Genomic DNA, 18,639 nt, shown 5'->3' with positions numbered 1-18,639 from the left:
CCAAATGAGCATGTCCTACTTTCATAGAGGTACTCTTGGGGAAGCACAAAACAATAGGRTATACCATCACAACAGAGAGGTAAGCGACAGATGAAATGGAGAAATATTAGGGAGAGGCAACGGAGGAGTGGGGAGAGAGGGAAACACCCACTGCCACAGTTCTGGAGCTTGACTCAAGGTAAGGACGACGCAGGCAGTCTACCCCTCCAACTGGCTGACTTACTGACTTACAGGGGTCAAGATTTTTTGGTTTTTTGTTGCAAGGCTTTATCCTTGTGAGGCGCTGGCCGAAGGCAGGGGATCCTAAAGGCGGTTTTAAAGCCCTTAACCCTTAGTCTACTGGAAACCAGCTGCAGTCCCTTTAGGATTCAGCCAGCAAGGTTATGTTGTCTTCCCTCAAATGTTTTCTGCCAACTCCATCCACAGAAACACCATTTGACAGCAGAAAATACTCTGTTGCCATGGTTCTGATTGGGAAAGCAGTGGACTGCCGACTGTAGTGGTAAGATACAACTGTTGTGCATATTATTTGACAGTACAGTAGCAACCATAGCCTTCGACTTGTAGACTTATCAACATTTTGGTGTAGAAATTGGGAAGCAAAAACTTCACAGATTTGTGTGACCCTTGGGCTACTTGGTGTTAGAAGTGGGATGACAGGGCGTGCCTTCAACAAGTTGGTGGCGTGTCTGGGCCAAAGATATTAAATGCATTATAATATTCATTGGCATGCGCATAAGGGAGTCGAAAATATTATGTGCACAGGAGTATTGTGAAGTTACAGCCTTTAACACAATTTAAACAACTTCAGTGAGCAACTTCACAAGCACTTGCAGTTGTGGATTTCCAACTAACTAAAGTTAACTTCTGCTGTTGGGACTATGTGTATGTTCCCTCAGCCCTACAGTATGTAGGGCTCAGCCCTACAGTATGTAGGTCCCGTGTGGCTCAGTTGGTAGAGCATGGCGCTTGCAACGCCAGGGTTGTGGGTTCATTTCCCACGGGGGGACCAGGATGAATATGATATTATTTGTCAGCGCCCGAATACAAAGGGTGTATACTTTACCGTGAAATGCTTGCTTACGAGCTCTTCCCAAAGATGTAGAGTTAAAATATTAACACAAAAGGAATAAAATACACAAGAATGGAGCTACAGTGCCTTCGGGAAAGTATTCAGACCCCTTGACCTTTTCCACATTTTGTTATGTTACAGCCTTATTGTAAAATTTATGAAATAGTTTTTTTCCCCCTCATCAACCTACACACAATACCCCAAGATGACAAAGCAAAAAAAGTGTTTTAGACATTTTTGCTAATTTATTTWAAAAAATTAAAAAATGTAATATTACATTTACATAAGTATTCAGACCTCTTACTCTGTACTTTGTTGAAGCACCTTTGGCAGCGATTAGAGCATAAAGTTTTCTTGGGTATGACGCTACAAACTTGGTACACCTGTATTTGGGGAGTTTCTCCTATTCTTCTCTGAAGATCCTCTTAACTTCTCTAGGGTAGGGGGCAGCATTCGGAATTTTGGATGAAAAGCATGCCCAAATTAAACTGCCAGCTACTCATCCCCAGAAGATAAGATATGCATATTATTAGTAGATTTGGATAGAAAACACTCTGAAGTTTCTAAAACTGTTTGAATCATGTCTGTGAGTATAACAGAACTTATTTAGCAGGCGAAACCCCGAAGACAAACCATTCAGATTTTTTTTTTTTGAGGTCACTCTTTTCAATGACTTTTCATTGGGAATCCAGATTTCTAAGGGACCGTCTTGCAGTTCCTACCGCTTCCACTGGATGTCAACAGTCTTTAGAAATTGGTTGAGGTTATTCCTTTGTGTAATGAAGAAGTACGGCCATCTTGAACGAGGGTCACTCGAAGTGTCCTGTTTGTTAGAGGCGCGTGACCAGAAAGCTAGCTACAGTTTGTTTTAATCCTGTATTGAACACAGATCCTCCCGTCTTCAATTTTATCGATTATTTACATAAAAAAATACCTAGAGTTGTATTACAAAAGTAGTTTGAAACGTTTTGGCAAAGTTTACAGGTAACCTTTGAGATATTTTGTAGTCACGTTTCACAATTTGGAACCGGTGTTTTTCTGGATCAAACGCGCCAAATAAATTGACATTTTGGATATATATCGACGGAATTAATCGAACAAAAGGTGTGATGTTTATGGGACATAATGGAGTGCCAACAACAGAAGCTCGTCAAAGGTAAGGCATGAATTATATTTTTATTTCTGCGTTTTGTGTCACGCCTGCAGGGTTGAAATTTGCTTCTCTCTCTTTGTTTACTATGGTGCTATCCTCAGATAATAGCATCGTTTGCTTTCGCCGAAAAGCCTATTTGAATTCTGACATGTTGGCTGGATTCACAACCAGTGTAGCTTTAATTTGGTATCTTTCATGTGTGATTTAATGAAAGTTTGATTTTTATAGTAATTAATTTGAATTTGGCGCTCTGCATTTTCTCTGGCTTTTGGCCAAGTGAGACAGTAGCGTCCCGCCTAAACTCAGATTTTTGGATATAAATATGAACTTTACCGAACAAAACATACATGTATTGTGTAACACTCATCCTATGAGTGTCATCTGATGAAGATCATCAAAGGTTAGTGATTCATTTTATCTCTATTTATGCTTTTTGTTACTCCTCTCTTTGGCTGGAAAAATGGCTGTCTTTTTCTGCGACTTGGCTCTGACCTAACAAAATCGTTTGGTGTGCTTTCGTCGTAAAACCTTTTTGAAATCGGACACTGTGGCTGGATTTACAACAAGTGTATCTTTAAAATGGTGTAAAATAATAGACGAGGTGAGATGATAGTCTCCCACATAACCTAGAGAGGTTAAGCTCTGTCAAGTTAGATGGGGAGCGTCGCTGCACAGCTATTTTCAGGTCTCTCCAGAGATGCTCGATCGGATTCAAGTCCGGGCTCTGGCTGGGCCACTCAAGGACATTCAGAGACTTGTCCCAAAGCCACTCCTGCGTTGTCTTGGCTGTGTGCTTASGGTCGTTGTCCTGTTGGAAGGTGAACCAACTTTTCAGGGAAGTTAGGAACCAATATACACAGGCAGTTAGGAAAGCTAAGGCTAGCTTTTTCAAGCAGAAATTTGCATCCTGTAGCACAAACTCAAAAAAGTTCTGGGACACTGTAAAGTCCATGGAGAATAAGAGCACCTCCTCCCAGCTGCCCACTGCACTGAGGCTAGGAAACACTGTCACCACRGATAAATCCACTATAATTGAGAATTTCAAGAAGCATTTTTCTACGGCTGGCCATGCTTTCCACCTGGCTACCCCTACCCCGGTRAACAGCCCGGCACTCCCCACAGCAACTCGCCCAAGCCTCCCCAATTTCTCCTTCACCCAAATCCAGATAGCTGATGTTCTGAAAGAGCTGCAAAATCTGGACCCCTACAAATCAGCCGGACTAGACAATCTGGACCCTTTCTTTCTAAAATTATCTGCCGAAATTGTTGCAACCCCTATRACTAGCCTGTTCAACCTCTCTTTCGTATCGTCTGAGATTCCCAAAGATTGGAAATCTGCAGCGGTCATCCCCCTCTTCAAAGGGGGAGACACTCTAGACCCAAACTGCTACAGACCTATATCTATCCTACCCTGCCTTTCTAAGGTCTTCGAATGCCAAGTTAACAAACAGATTACCGACCATTTCGAATCCCACCGTACCTTCTCCACTATGCAATCTGGTTTCAGAGCTGGTCATGGATGCACCTCAGCCACAAGGTCCTAAACGACATCATAACCGCCATCGATAAGAGACATTACTGTGCAGCCGTATTCATCGACCTGGCCAAGGCTTTCGACTCTGTCAATCACCACATTCTTATTGGCAGACTCAACAGCCTTGGTTTCTCAAATGATTTCCTCGCCTGGTTTACCAACTACTTCTCTGATAGAGTTCAGTGTGTCAAATCGGAGGGCCTGTTGTCCGGACCTCTAGCAGTCTCTATGGGGGTGCCACAGGYTTCAATTCTCTGGCCGACTCTCTTCTCTGTATACATCCATCAATGATGTCGCTCTTGCTGCTGGTGATTCTCTGATCCACTTCTATGCAGATGACACCATTCTGTATATTTCTGGCCCTTCGTTGGACACTCTGTTAACTAACCTCCAGACGAGCTTCAATGCCATACAACTCTCCTTCCGTGGCCTCCAACTGCTCTTAAATGCAAGTAAAACTAAATGCATGCTCTTCAACCGATCACTGCCCGCACCTGCCCGCCCGTCCAGCATCACTACTCTGGACGGCTCTGACTTAGAATATGTGGATAACTACAAATACCTAGGTCTCTGGCTAGACTGTAAATTCTCCTTCCAGACTCACATTAACTTCTTATGGCTGCAGAGGCAGTATTGAGTAGCTTGGATGAAAAGTGCACAGAGGTGCCCAAAGTAAACGGCCTGCTCCTCAGTCATAGTTGCTAATATATGCATATTATTATTAGTATTGGATAGAAAACACTCTGAAGTTTCTAAAACTGTTTGAATTATGTCTGTGAGTATAACAGAACTCATATGGCAGGCAATAACCTGAGAGAAAATCCAAACAGGAAGTGGAAATTCTGAGGCTGGTCGAGTTTCAACCAAGATCCCATTGAAATCACAGCGAGATATGAATGAGTATTCACCTACGGCTTCCACTAGATGTCAACAGTCTGTAGAACTTTGTCTGATGACTCTACTGTGAAGGGGGGGCGAATGAGAGGAGAATTAGTCACCACTGTCATGAGGTGACCATTCTTTGACCATGCGCGTTCACATGAGAGGGAGCTCCGCTCCATCGCTCATCTGAAGTCAATGTAATTCTCCGGTTGGAACGTTAATCAAGATTTATGTTAACAACATTCTAAAGATTGATTCAATACATCGTTTGACATGTTTCTACTGACTGTTACGGAACTTTTGGACATTTCATCAGGTTTTAGTGAACGCGCTTCGTGACTTTGGAATTGTTTACCAAACGCGCTAACCAAAGTAGCTAATTGGACATAAATAACGGACATTATCGAACAAATCAAGCATTTATTGTGGACCTGAGATTCCTGGGAGTGCATTCTGATGAAGATCATCAAAGGTAAGGGAATATTTATCATGTAATTTCTGGTTTCTGTTGACTCCAACATGGCGGCTAATTTGACTATTGTTTTGAGCGCCGTCTCAGATTATTGCATGGTTTGCTTTTTCCGTAAGTTTAAAAAAAAATCTGACACAGCGGTTGCATTAAGGAGAGGTATATCTATAATTCCACGTGTATAACTTGTATTATCATCTACATTTATGATGAGTATTTCTGTTGAAACGATGTGGCTATGCAAAATCACTTGATGTTTTTGGAACTAGTGAATGTAACGCGCCAATGTAAACTCAGATTTTTTGATATAAATATGAACTTTATCAAACAAAACATGCATGTATTGTGTAACATGAAGTCCTATGAGTGTCATCTGATGAAGATCGTCAAAGGTTAGTGATTCATTTTATCTCTATTTGTTCTTTTTGTGACTCCTATCTTTGGCTGGAAAAATGGCTGTGCTTATTGTGGTTTGGTGTGACCTAACATAATCGTTTGTGGTGCTTTCGCTGAAAAGCATATTTGAAATCAGACACTTTGGTGGGATTAACAACAAGATTACCTTGAAAATGGTATAAGACACATGTATGTCTGAGCAATTTTAATTATGAGATTTCTGTTTTTTGAATTTGGTGCCCTGCACTTTCACTGGCTGTTGTTATATCGATCCCGTTACCGGGATTGCAGCCATAAGAGGTTTTAAGCATCTCCAATCCAAAATTACATCAATAATCGGCTTCCTATTTCGCAACAAAGGATCCTTCACTCATGCTGCCAAACATACCCTCTTAAAACTGACCATCCTGCCGATCCTTGACTTCGGCGATGTCATTTATAAAATAGCCTCCAACACTCTACTCAACAAATTGCAGTCTATCACAGTGCCATCCGTTTTGTCACCAAAGCCCCATATACTACCCACCACTGCGACCTGTACGCTCTCGTTGGCTGGCCCTCGCTTCACTCTCATCGCCAAACCCACTGGCTCCAGGTCATCTACAAGTCTCTGCTAGGTAAAGCCCTGCCTTATCTCAGCTCACTGGTCACCATAGCAGCACCCACTCGTAGCACGCGCTCCAGCAGGTATATCTCACTGGTCACCCCCAAAGCCAATTCATCCTTTGGCCGCATTTCCTTCCAGTTCTCTGCTGCCAATGACTGGAACGAACTGCAAAAATCACTGAAGCTGGAGACTCATATTTCCCTCACTAGCTTAAAGCACCAGCTGTCAGAGCAGCTCACAGATCACTGCACCTGTACATAGCCCATCTGTAAACAGCCCATCCAACTACCTCTTCCCCATACTGTATTTATTTATTTATTTATCTTGCTCCTTTGCTTCCCAGTATCTCTACTTGCACATTCATCTTCTGCACATCTACCATTCCAGTGTTTAATTGCTATATTGTAGTTACTTCGCCACCATGGCCTATTTATTGCCTTAACTCCCTTGTCTTACCTCATTTGCACTCACTGTATATAGACTTTTATTCTTATTTTTCTACTGTATTCTTTTCTACTGTATTATTGACTCTGTTTTGTTTATTCCATGTGTAACTCTGTGTTGTTGTATGTGTCCAACTGCTATGCTTTCTCTGCCAGGTCTGCCAGGTTTGCAACTGCCAGGTCGCAGTTGCAAATGAAAACTTGTTCTCAACTAGCTTACCTGGTTAAATAAAGGTGAAATAAATTAAATAAAAAACCTTCACCCCAGTCTGAGGTTCTGAGTGCTCTGGAGCAGGTTTTCATCAAGAATCTCTCTGTACTTTGCTCTGTTCATCTTTGCCTCAATCCTGACTAGCCTCCCAGTCCCTGCCACTGAAAAACATCCCCACAGCATGATGCTGCCACCACCATGCTTCACCCTAGGGATGGTTCCAGGCTTCCTCCAGACGTGACGATTGGCCATTCAGGCCAAAGAGTTCAATCTAGGTTTCATCAGACCAGAGAATCTTGTTTCTCATGGTCTGAGATTCTTTGGATGCCTTTTGGCAAACTCAGAGTGGGCTGTCATGTGCTTTTTACTGAGGAGTGGCTTCCGTCTGGCCACTCCACCATAAAGGCCTGATTGGTGGAGTACTGCAGAGATGGTTGTCCTTCTGGAAGGTTATGGAGCCACTGTGTTCTTGGGGACCTTCAAAGCTGCAGACATTTTTGGTATCCTTCCCCAGATCTGTGCCTCGACACAATCCTGTCTCGGAGCTCTACGGACAATTCCTTCGACCTCATGGCTTGGTTTTTGCTCTGACATGCACCGTCAACTGTGGGACCTTATATAGACAGGTGTGTGCCTTTCCAAATCATGTCCAATCAATTGAATTTACCACAGGTGGACTCCAATCAAGTTGTAGAACATCAAGGATGATCAATGGAAACAGGATACACCTAAGCTCAATTTCAAGTCTCATCGCAAAGGGTCTTAATACTTATAAGGTATTTTGATTTTTAAAAATGTATAAATTTGCAAACATTTCTAAAAACCTGTTTACGCTTTGTCTTTATGGGGTATTGTGTGTAGATTGCTGAGTTTTTTATTTGTATTTAATCCATTTTAGAATAAGGCTGTATGTAACGTAACAAAATGTGGAAAAAGTCAAGGGGTCTGAATACTTTCCGAAGGSACTGTATACACAGGGAGTACCAGTACCAGATCAATGTGCAGGGGTAGGAGGTATTTGAGGTAGATATGTACATGAAAGCCGGGTAAAGTGACTAAACATCAGGATATATAATAATAAGAGTAAAGAACAGAGTAGCAGCAACATACGATTAGTGTAAAAGTGTGAGTGTGTGTTTGTGTTGTGTTGGTGTGTGTATGTGTGTTTGTGTTGTTGGTATGCATGTGTGTGTTATGTGTGTACTTACATAGTGCATGTGAAGGTGTGTGGGTTTTGTGTGAGTGTTAGTGTGTATATATAGTAGGTGCTGAGATACTATTTATTTTCTCAGAAAATGCTATTCGGGTCATTGGTATATTGACAAAAGTTCAAGGTCATAGTGATTGAACATAATTCAGTAGGTCCCATATATTACTTACATAATCATATGGAAAATGCTGAAATAATCAGCCTTTTATGCCTTATAATAAGCATTTGTGCCAAATAGAGCTGCACATTGCGTAGTTTTTAGCTTGTGTTCATAGCGTACATTACTATACATTACTGTATTTGGATTGTGTAAATTCTGCTTCCATATATTTTGTCATTATTTTCTGTTTATTGTCTGACTCTATATTCTGTTTATTGTAGAAGCACCATTTCACAAAGTCAATTCCTGTATGCAAATCTATTTGGCAAATAAAGGTGATTCTGATTCTTGAGTGAAATTGGTTCAGTGAACAAGTACTTAGAGGGCTGAGGGAACATAGCGTTGAGGGACTGTAGGACTAAGGGAACATAGTGCTGAGGGAACATATTAGTGCTGAGGACTGAGGGAACATGCCGTTTCATCAGTATCTCAAAGTATCCTCTTATAAGACAGCCAGATAGCTAGCTATCTATTTAGCTATCCAGCAAGCTAATTTACCAGAGATGCAAACGTTAGGCTAACTGTTAATGTTGGCAAGCTAACGCTCCTCCTACCTACCTCCATTCACTTACCGTAAATACCGTGGCTCGGCTACTTTGAAGCAATAATAATGTTGACAGAGCTTGCAAACGTACCCCAGATATAAATACAAAAGCTGACAGGTATTAACGTTTGAATGTTTAGCCTTTTTTAAAGTAGCTAGCTAGATCTTTTGGGGTAACGGTTCGCTGGCCATCAGCGGGAACCGTCCAGGGAAAGTGTTACCATAGTAACATTGAACCTCGAAATTGAACTTCTATATGTCACATTATTTCAAACCTCTCAGGATGAAATTCTAATAGCTACAATGTATCCTGCCCAGGCTTGCAAATTTCTCGGCGGCCAGGTAACTAGGAAGATATAATATACAAAGCAAATTGCTGTACAGCATTATTCTGAAGTGATTACTGTATTAATGCAGATGGACACGCGATTGTACTGTGCGGTGCGGGATTGTACTGTGCGGTGCGGGATTGTACTGTGCTTGGTCATTCTGCATCCCACAGAGAACAATGTGACATACAGAATGGCCTGCGAGATACACACTATACGTAAATATACACTTTAACAGTGTGCTGTTGCTGCATAGCGAACATCTAAAGAACATGCTGAATTATCACTAGGACAATTTATAAAACGCTATTATGTTAATTAATCAAATAAATCAGCGCATATTGTTTAATTGGATAATAAGGATGGATAATAACACATGTATGTGCGATGTTAGATGTCAGGTGCAGTACCTTCTTGGAATAAATGTTTGATATTTATATTATATTGGAATGGTAGGCTATTATACCACATGTTAAGTTGTGAGAGAATCGAATAGATTGTTCACTTCTACAGCACACTATTCGCTATAATAAATGCATTGATAGAAAATATAGCCTAGGGCTTATCGAAAGGCTATAAGGCCTAGGGGTATTACAGAAAACTAAATGTATAAAGCATTTTTTTTCAGCTATTAATTGTTTTGAAATTATTATCTATTTGCGTAAGAATAAAGAGAAAAGTGGAGGTGTAATTGCCACAACATTGTTTCCCACAGCAGGCGAAAATAGCTTCTACATAGCGCACAGCTCAGCAGATGAAAATAACAACACAACCATATCATGTGAAAGAAATGCTTACCTTCACTTCTGATGGTGAATTTTCAAGTGTGAATGTCAAACCCCTCTATAATTGCCTCCCCCTTGCCGGTCTCTTTATTCGCTTTTAATTCTAAAGACAATGTCCTGCTATGGGAGCAAGTACAGGACCCTCCGAGACTCGCACTGGCAACCAGCCCCAAAGACGGAGGCGTGGCGGCGATAACTGACGTCACACCTCGTGCAAAAGATGGACTGCTATACAGTGGGTTCACTAAATCCATTTAAATTGTCATTGGCTTCTTTAGACAGGCTTCACTACCGTCCCTCTGCCTTTCCCATCTCTCCTCCTCCCTTTGTTAATTCCCAGAACATTGCTTTATTTCTCTACAAATGCCCATACCTGACTTTTTATGCTATCTTTTCACTCTCACTTTTTCATTGACAGGAAAGTAAAATTAAAATGTAAACTTGGATTAATAATTTACTTAGCCAAAGAGTAGGCCTGTTAGTCCGGCAGCCTTTGGTCAGTATATAAAAAACAATAATAAATGGAATAACTGGTTAAACCTTTGGAAATCTTCTCTCAATCTCTAAATACTGATACAGGGTTATAATAAATAGGCTTGATGATTTAACTTGCTTTTGAATGAAGCATTACCACATAAATATGTAATTGATATATCAAAATAACAAAATCTGTATACAAATAAGTGAGCGATCACGACACAAAGGAGGCATTTATTAAATTAATGTCTATGCCTCAAGGTTTGACCACACAATAGTAATCTTTCATTCTAATGGATTTTTTAGTAATGGAGTAAAAAGGTCCAAAAAAAAGTCTAACTTTTAAAAAGATTTATACCCTATCCACGTGAGTCCGTTTACAGGGAGTCAACAGATGCTTTGTGTGTCAATAAACTGGATTTACCCCCTCTGAGACAGATTTATAGGGAACTTCTGCCACCTACAGGCGAAACTTGGAAAGTGTATGTCTAAACAAAACACCATTTCACCACGAAGAGCAAGAGATTTGTCTGGATCCAATGTGGTTCTGTTATAATACATGAACCAGTAACACAAACATTAAATATTGATGAGTGTAGTCCTTTGAAATGGTCCATACCACTATATATTAGAGCAGGTCGGCAGGTAGCCTAGTGGTTAGAGCGTTGGGCCAGTAGCCGAAAGGTTGCTAGATCGAATCCCCGAGCTGACAAGGTAAAAATCTGCCGTTCTGCCCCTGAACCAGGCAGTTAATCCACTGTTCCTAGGCCGTCATTGTAAATAAGAATTTGTTCTTAACTGACTTGCCTTGTTAAATACAGGATAAATAAAAAAGGTCAGCATCTCCAATACATTGATTCTAAGCTGTGTTCTCCCCTCTATAAAACTCATATAGGTTAGAAAGAGAAGATCTATATTAGCCCACAGCCTGTCTTCTTCAATATGCAAATGACACCTGTTTGATGGACTGCTTTTTATTAATCATCATTATCGTGTTACTCCTCATTTTATAAACTAGTCTTTTTTTTTTTATAAAACATTTTTTTAGGGGGTGGATCATCTTTAATATTGCGGATAGTTTGTCACTTCCATCAGTGTAATTGTCTGCATCATAAAACTATAAACTAGTCTTTACTTTAACTGGTATCTTATGTGGTGTCTTTCTCTAGCCCTCTAGTAATTATAGCCTACCTACCTACCCCCACCTCTATGTCTCCCCTGCCACCTCCCACCCCAAAGAAATAAATGAGTTTTCTCAAGAGAAGACAGAATAAATGGGAAAAGGGTCCATAATAGATAATGAACCATCCCTCTTTAATTCTCTCCCCATTGTCACACCTCCCCCTCCTCTCTTCCCCTCCCATCATGGTGCGGGCAGAGCCACCGCCCAGTGTCTACAGACTACAGGAAGGATGCTTGGTAATTTCCTCCTTTATTGAATTGGGCTGGACATGTCCTTTATTGAATTGGGCGTGTCCTGATGGGGTAGTACCCCCTCGCTCTCGCTCGCTCTCTCTCTTGCTCGCTCTCTCTCTTTCGCTCCTGCTCTCTCCTGCGTCCACCCCTCAACCACCAAATCCAAGCCCTACCTGCCCCGTGCACCCTTTTTTCAAAGATGAGTCATTGTTCCTCAATTCAGGGCCTGCTGAAAATCTCCAGCTAAAAGCCACGGCAGCTCTGCAGAGTGGTCACTAGTTGGCACAGGCCTAACCCTAACCTTAACCACACTAACCTAACGATATCGTCTAACCCTAACCTTAACCACACTAACCTAACGATATCGTCTAACCCTAACCTTAACCACACTGCTAACCCTAATGTCTAACCCTAACGATATTGACAATTTTGACTTTGCAGCTGGCCCATCAAATGGAAATTGCTTAGTTCTGCCTCCAGGACAAGATTCATGACAATAAACTTTTCTCACACCTCAGTTAATTAGACTGCCGCTTAGAGGCTTTGTTAATTGGAATGAGCTGAACCCCATTCCCTCCTTGGTTATCATACCAGACACACACACACACACACATACACGTGCACTTACACACACTTACATTCATGCACACACTTTCATCGGTGCACACACATATTTTCGCAAGCACGCACACACACATACACACACACTTTCCTATGTGTGCCTAATTGGCAGTCCTGAATGATTATGTCTATGCTCTTGTACAGATAGCCAACCTGGCATTGGGGATGGAAGATAGGGGGCTGTCGAGGGAGGGGGGTTGTGTGTGTGTGTGTGTGTGTGTGGCACACAGAGAGCCTGATAGAAAGGACTGTGAAGACGGCCACTTCCATCCAACCCTCACCTATTCTGGACAACATAATGTACAGGCTCTTACCTGCTCATTTGTACTCATGTACTGAAGCTTCATCTGCTTCAGATAGGTCGTGGTGAGCGGCATGTTGTAGTCGATGAGATCCGGCACCAGTGATGTCGGTCTGTCATTCTCTGTGAAGATTAAACACACACAATGTATTATGACTCTCAATCTCCCATAACTCAACATTACTTTCATAACCCTGGTTCTCTGATAATACGAGTGAGACGTATCACATATGGGGACTCGATGGAGGCACGATCACTACGAAGAACCAATCACAACACAATGTCTGTCGGAGACAAACAGGTCGAGTGGCGAATGCGGTGAGACGTAACTCTCCCGTCCTCTGAGAGTGGCTCTTGCGGACCAGGGTTACAAAAAAATAAGCTTGAGCTCTCTTTTAAATACTCTTTTTTTTATGTATCACATAAGGGAATATGGCTGACACCCATATTGCAGACATGCTCTCCGAAGCCAGTCCCAACAGAATCACCCCATAACCCGTCAGGTAGTTAATTCTCGCACAGCATCCAGCCAGACTGACGCGATGCTGTACAATTTTCTTTATTTGAACCATTGGTTTTTGATTGGACACCCTACACATACTGTCCTAGTAGTAGTATGTGTAGGGTGTAAGTCGCTCTGGATAAGAGCGTCTGCTAAATGACTTAAATGTAAATGTAAATGTAGGGTGTCCAATCAAAAACGCATATTTTGACCAATGGGGAAAATAATATGTTAATTGTGTATATATCCATCTAAGAAAACCAACGGTTCAAACCTCATCTCTATCATAATCCTTTCGGAAGTAATTGGAGTTTTTACCCTTGTAGGGCAGCCAAAATTACGGTGACTAAATCAATGGAGGCCATAGAAAAATAATTGTAAGAAACAAGGAAAATTGCACAGCTGGATGCTGTGCGTGAAATAACTACCTGATAGGCTCACTTTCCCGCTGAAATCATCATCTTTCGTCTCGAATCCAAAGGACAATAAACAATAGAGGTAAGATAGATATCGATTTCTTAGACACGACATGTAGAATTTTCATATTTTAGTATACGATTTGATAATAATGTGAAATTCCMTTTATTTTTTGAAGAATTCTCACAAAAACAAGCGTATCTTTGTGAAATGTCAACGCAGCTGAGTTTACTGCAGAGAGTAGCAGCAGCAGTAGAACAGGGTGGGGGGGGGAATGCAAATTGTCTGGGTAGCCATTGGATTAGCTGTTCACGAGTCTTATGGCTTGGGGGTAGAAGCTGTTTAGAAGCCTCTTGGACCTAGACTTGGTGCTCCGGTACCGCTTGCCGTGTGGTAGCAGAGAGAACAGTCTATGACTAGGGTGGCTGGAGTCTTTGACAATTTTTAGGGCCTTCCTCTGACACCGCCTGGTATAGAGGTCCTGGATGGCAGGAAGCTTGGCCCCAGTGATGTACTGGGCCGTACGCACTACCCTTTGTAGTGCCTTGCGGTTGGAGGCCGAGCAGTTGCCATACCAGGCAGTGGGAGGAGAGGGTACCGGAGCAGTCTTCTAGTGAGGCTTCGGATGCGCGCACACCACCCACCGCTCCCGAGTATATTACAAGCTAATGTCCAGTCCCAAGTTAACAAAGTCGACAAAATCTGGGCAAGAGTTGCTTTCCAAAGAGATATCTGGGTTTGTAGCATACTCTGTTTCACGGAAACATGGCTAGCTGGGGACATGCTGTCGGAGTCCATACAGCAAACGGAATTCTCAGTGCATCGCACCGACAGGAATAACATCTCTCCGGTAAGAAGAAGGGCGGGGGTGTACGATTCATGATTAACGGCTCATGGTGTAATTGTAACAACATACAGGAACTCAAGTCCTTTTGTTCACCTAGAATTCCTCACAATCAAATGCCGACTGTATTATCTCCCAAGAGAACTCTCCTCGGTTTTCGTCACAGCGTGTATATCCGCCCGCAAGCGGATACCAAGGTAGCCATCAAGGAACTTCACTGGACATTATGCAAACTGGAAACCATATATCTTGAGGSTGCATTTATTGTAGCTGGGGATTTTAACAAAGCTCATTTGAGAACAAGGCTACCTAAATTCTATCAGCATATTGATTGTTGTACACGAGCGAGTAACATGCTCGACCACTGCTACTCTAACTTCCATGATGCATACAAGGCCCTCCCCCGCCCTCCTTTCAGCAAATCTGACCATGACTCCATCTTGTTGCTCCCCTCCTATAGCCAGAAACTAAAACAGGAAGTGCCCGTGCTCAGATCTATCCAACACTGGTTTGACCAATCGGATTCCACGCTTCAAGATTGCTTCAATGACGTGGACTGGGATATGTGCAGATAATAACATTGACGTATACGCTGACTCAGTGAGCGAGTTTATAAGGAAGTGTGTAGGAGATGTTGTACCCACTGTGACTATTAAAACCTTCCTTAACCAGAAACTGTGGATTGATGGCAGCATTCGCGCAAAGTTGAAAGCACGTACCACTGCATTCAATCATGGCAAGGCGACTGGAAACATAACTGTATACAAACAGTGTTGTTATTCCCTCCGTAAGGCAATCAAACAAGCAAAGTGTCAGCATAGAGACAAAGTGGAGTCGCAATTCAATGGCTCAAACACGAGACATATGTGGCAGGGTCTACAGASAATCATGGATTACAAAAAGAAAACCAGCCCCGTCGCGCACATCGACGTCTTGCTTCCAGACAAATTAAACAACTTCTTTGCGCGCTTTGAGGACAATACAGTGCCACCGACGCGGCCCGCTACCAAAGACTGTGGGCTCTCCTTCGCCGTGGCCGACGTGGGTAAAACCCTCGCAAGGCTGCCGGCCCAGACGGCATCCCTAGCTGCGTCCTCAGAGCATGCGCAGACCAGTTGGCTGGTGTGTTTACGGACATATTTAATCAATTCCTATCCCAGTCTACTGTCCCCACATGCTTCAAGATGGCCATCATTGTTCCTGTTCCCAAGAAAGCTAAGGTAAATGAACTAAATAACTTTGCTTTGAGAGACTAGTCAAGGATCATATCACCTCCACCCTACCTGTCACCCTAGACTCACTTCAATTTGCTTACCGCCCCAATAGGTCCACAGACGATCCAATCGCCATCACACTGCCCTATCCCATCTGGACAAGAGGAATACCTATGTAAGAATGCTGTTTATTGACTACAGCTCAGCATTCACCACCATAGTACCCTCCAAACTCATCATTAAGCTTGAGACCCGGGAACTCGACCCTGCCCTGTGCAACTGGGTCCTGGACTTGCTGACGGACCGCCCATAGGTGGTGAAGGTAGGAAACAACATCTCCACTCCGCTGATCCTCAACTCTGGGGCCCCACAAGGGTGCGTTCTCAGCCCCCTCCTGTACTCCTTGTTCACCCACGACTGCCTGGCCATGCACGCCTCCAACTCAATCAGACGATACAACAAGGATAGGCTTGATTACCAACGACGACGAGACAGCCTACAGGGAGGAGATGAGGGCCCTGGGAGTGTGGTGTCAGGAAAATAACCTCTCACTCAATGTCAGCAAAACAAAAGAGATGATCGTGGATTTCAGGAAACAGCAAAGGGAGCACCCCATCTATCCACATCAACAGGACAGCAGTGGAGAAGGTGGAACGTTTTAAGTTCCTCTGTGTTCATATCACCCACAAACTGAAAAGGTCCATGCACACCGACAGTGTGGCGAAGAAGGCGCAACAGCYCCTCTTCAACCTCAGGAGGCTGAAAAAATTTGGCTTGTCACTGAAAACCCTCACTAACTTTTACAGGTGCATAATTGAGAGCATCCTGTTGAGCTATATCACTGCCTGGTACGGCAACAACACCGCCCACAACCACAAGGCTCTCCAGAGGGTGGTGCGGTCTGCACAACGCATCACCGGGGGCAAACTACCTGCYCTCCAGGACACCTACAACACCCAATGTTACAGGAAGGCAAAAAAGATAATCAAGGACAATAACCACCCGAGCCACTGCCTGTTCACCCCGCTTCCATCCAGAAGGGGAGGTCAGAACAGGTGCATCAAAGCTGGGACAGAGAGATAGAAGCTGGTTTTCAATCTCAAGGCCATCCGATTGTTAAACAGCTACCACTAGCACGGAGAGGAAGCTGCCTACCTACAGATTTGATATCATTGGCCACTTTAATAAATGGAACACTAGTCACTTCAATAATGCCACTTTAAGAATGTTTACATATCTCGCATTACTCATCTCATACGTATATAATGTACTGTATCCTTCACTATCTATTCTTTACTATCTATTGCATCTTAGCCGCTCTGTCACTGCTCATCTATATATTTTATACTTATATATTCTTATCCACATCCTTTACTAGATTGTGTGTATTAGGTTTTGTTGTGGAATTTGTTAGATATTAGGTTTTGTTGTYGAATTGTAAGATATTACCTGTTAGATACTGCTGCGCTGTCGGATCTAGAAGCATAAGCATTTCGCTACACTCGCAATAACATCTGCTAACCATGTGTATGTGACCAATACAATTTGATTTGATTTTGATTTGATGCAACCAGTCAGGATGCTCTCGATGGTGCAGTTATAAAACCTTTTGAGGATCTGAGGACCCATGCCAAATCTTTTCAGTCTCCTGAGGGGGAATAGGTTTTGTCGTGCTCTCTTCATGACTGTCTTGGTGTGCTTGGACCATGTTAGTTTGTTGGTGATGTGGACGCCAAGGAACTTGAAGCTCTCAACCTGCTCCACTACACCCCGTRGATGAGAATGGGGACGTGCTCGGTCCTCATTTTCCTGTAGTCCACGATCATCTCCTTTGTCTTGATCAKATTGAGGGAGACGTTGTTGTCCTTGCACCACATGGTCAGGACTCTGACCTCCTCCCTATAGGCTGTCTCATAGTTTACAGTGATCAGGCCTACCACTGRTGTGTCATCAGTAAACTTAATGATGGTGTTGMAGTCGTGCCTGGCCGTGCAGTCWTGAGTGAACAGGGAGTACAGGAGGGGACTGACCACGCACCTCTGATGGGCCCCCGTGTTGAGGATCAGGGTGGCGGATGTGATGTTACCCACCCTTACCACCTGGGGCGGCCCGTCAGGAAGTCCATGATCCAGTTGCAGAGGGAGGTGTTTAGTCCCAGGGTCCTTAGCTTAGTGATGAGCTTTGAGGACATTATGGTGTTGAACACTGAGCTGTAGTCAATGAATAGCATTGTCACATAAGTTTTCCTTTTGTCCAGTTGTGAAAGGGCAGTYTGGAGTGCAATAGAGATTGCATCATCTGTGGATCTGTTGGTGCAGTATGCAAATTGGAGTGGGTCTAGGGTTTCTGGGATAATGGTGTTGATGTGAGCCATTACCAGCTTTTCAAAGCTTGAGACTTTAGATATKGTGCACCAGCTGTTATTTACAAAAATARATAGTCCGCCGCCCCTTGTCTTACCAGACGCRGCTGTTCTATCCTGCCGGTGCAGCGTATAACCAGCCAGCTGTATGTTGATAGTGTCGTCGTTCAGCCACGACCCCGTGAAGCATAAGATATTACAGTTTTGAATGTCCTGTTGGTAGTTTAATCTTCCGCGTAGGTCATATATTTTATTGTCTAAAGATTGCAGGTTTGCAAGCAGAATGGAAGGAAGTGGGGGTTTATTCGATCGCCTAGGAATTCTCAGAAGGCAGCCCGCCCTCCGGACCCTTTTTCTCTGCCTCCTCTTCACGCAAATCACGGGGATCTGGGCCTGTTCCTGAGAAAGCAGTATATCATTCGTGTCGGGCTCGTCAGACTTGTTAAAGGAAAAAAAGGATTCTGCCAGTCCATGGTTAGTAATCGCAGTCCTGAAGTCCAGAGGTTATTTTCGGTCATAAGAGACGGTAACAGCAACATTATGTACAAAAATAAGTTACAAAACAATGCAAATAAACAAAAACAAAACATAATCGGTTGGGGGCACGTAAAACATCTGCCTTCTTCTCCGGCGCGATTTTACCATAGAGGGCACGACAAAACCTATTACCCCTCAGGAGACTGAAAAGAT

The 18,639-nt window shown here is 43.0% G+C and overlaps 1 protein-coding gene across 4 annotated transcripts in view; it reads right to left on the bottom strand.

The window, feature by feature from the left end:
* LOC111966295 (nucleolar protein 4-like) overlaps positions 1-18,639 on the bottom strand; it is a 150,475-nt gene that overhangs the window by 73,646 nt on the left and 58,190 nt on the right. For 3 of the 4 annotated variants that reach the window (XM_023990809.2, XM_023990811.2, XM_023990810.2), the window contains one exon: positions 12,624-12,733. In XM_023990809.2, the coding sequence (XP_023846577.1) occupies positions 12,624-12,733 (110 nt within the window). Of the gene's footprint in view, positions 1-9,808; positions 9,964-12,623; positions 12,734-18,639 lie in introns of those variants that run through there. The other variant, XM_023990812.2, reaches the window with a different exon arrangement.

This window comes from Salvelinus sp. IW2-2015, linkage group LG7, assembly GCF_002910315.2.
Source record: "Salvelinus sp. IW2-2015 linkage group LG7, ASM291031v2, whole genome shotgun sequence".
In the NCBI taxonomy this organism is placed as follows: Eukaryota; Metazoa; Chordata; class Actinopteri; order Salmoniformes; family Salmonidae; genus Salvelinus; species Salvelinus sp. IW2-2015.
The sequence above is the reverse complement of the archived record's forward strand: the minus strand, read 5'-3'. Positions and strand labels throughout refer to the sequence as shown.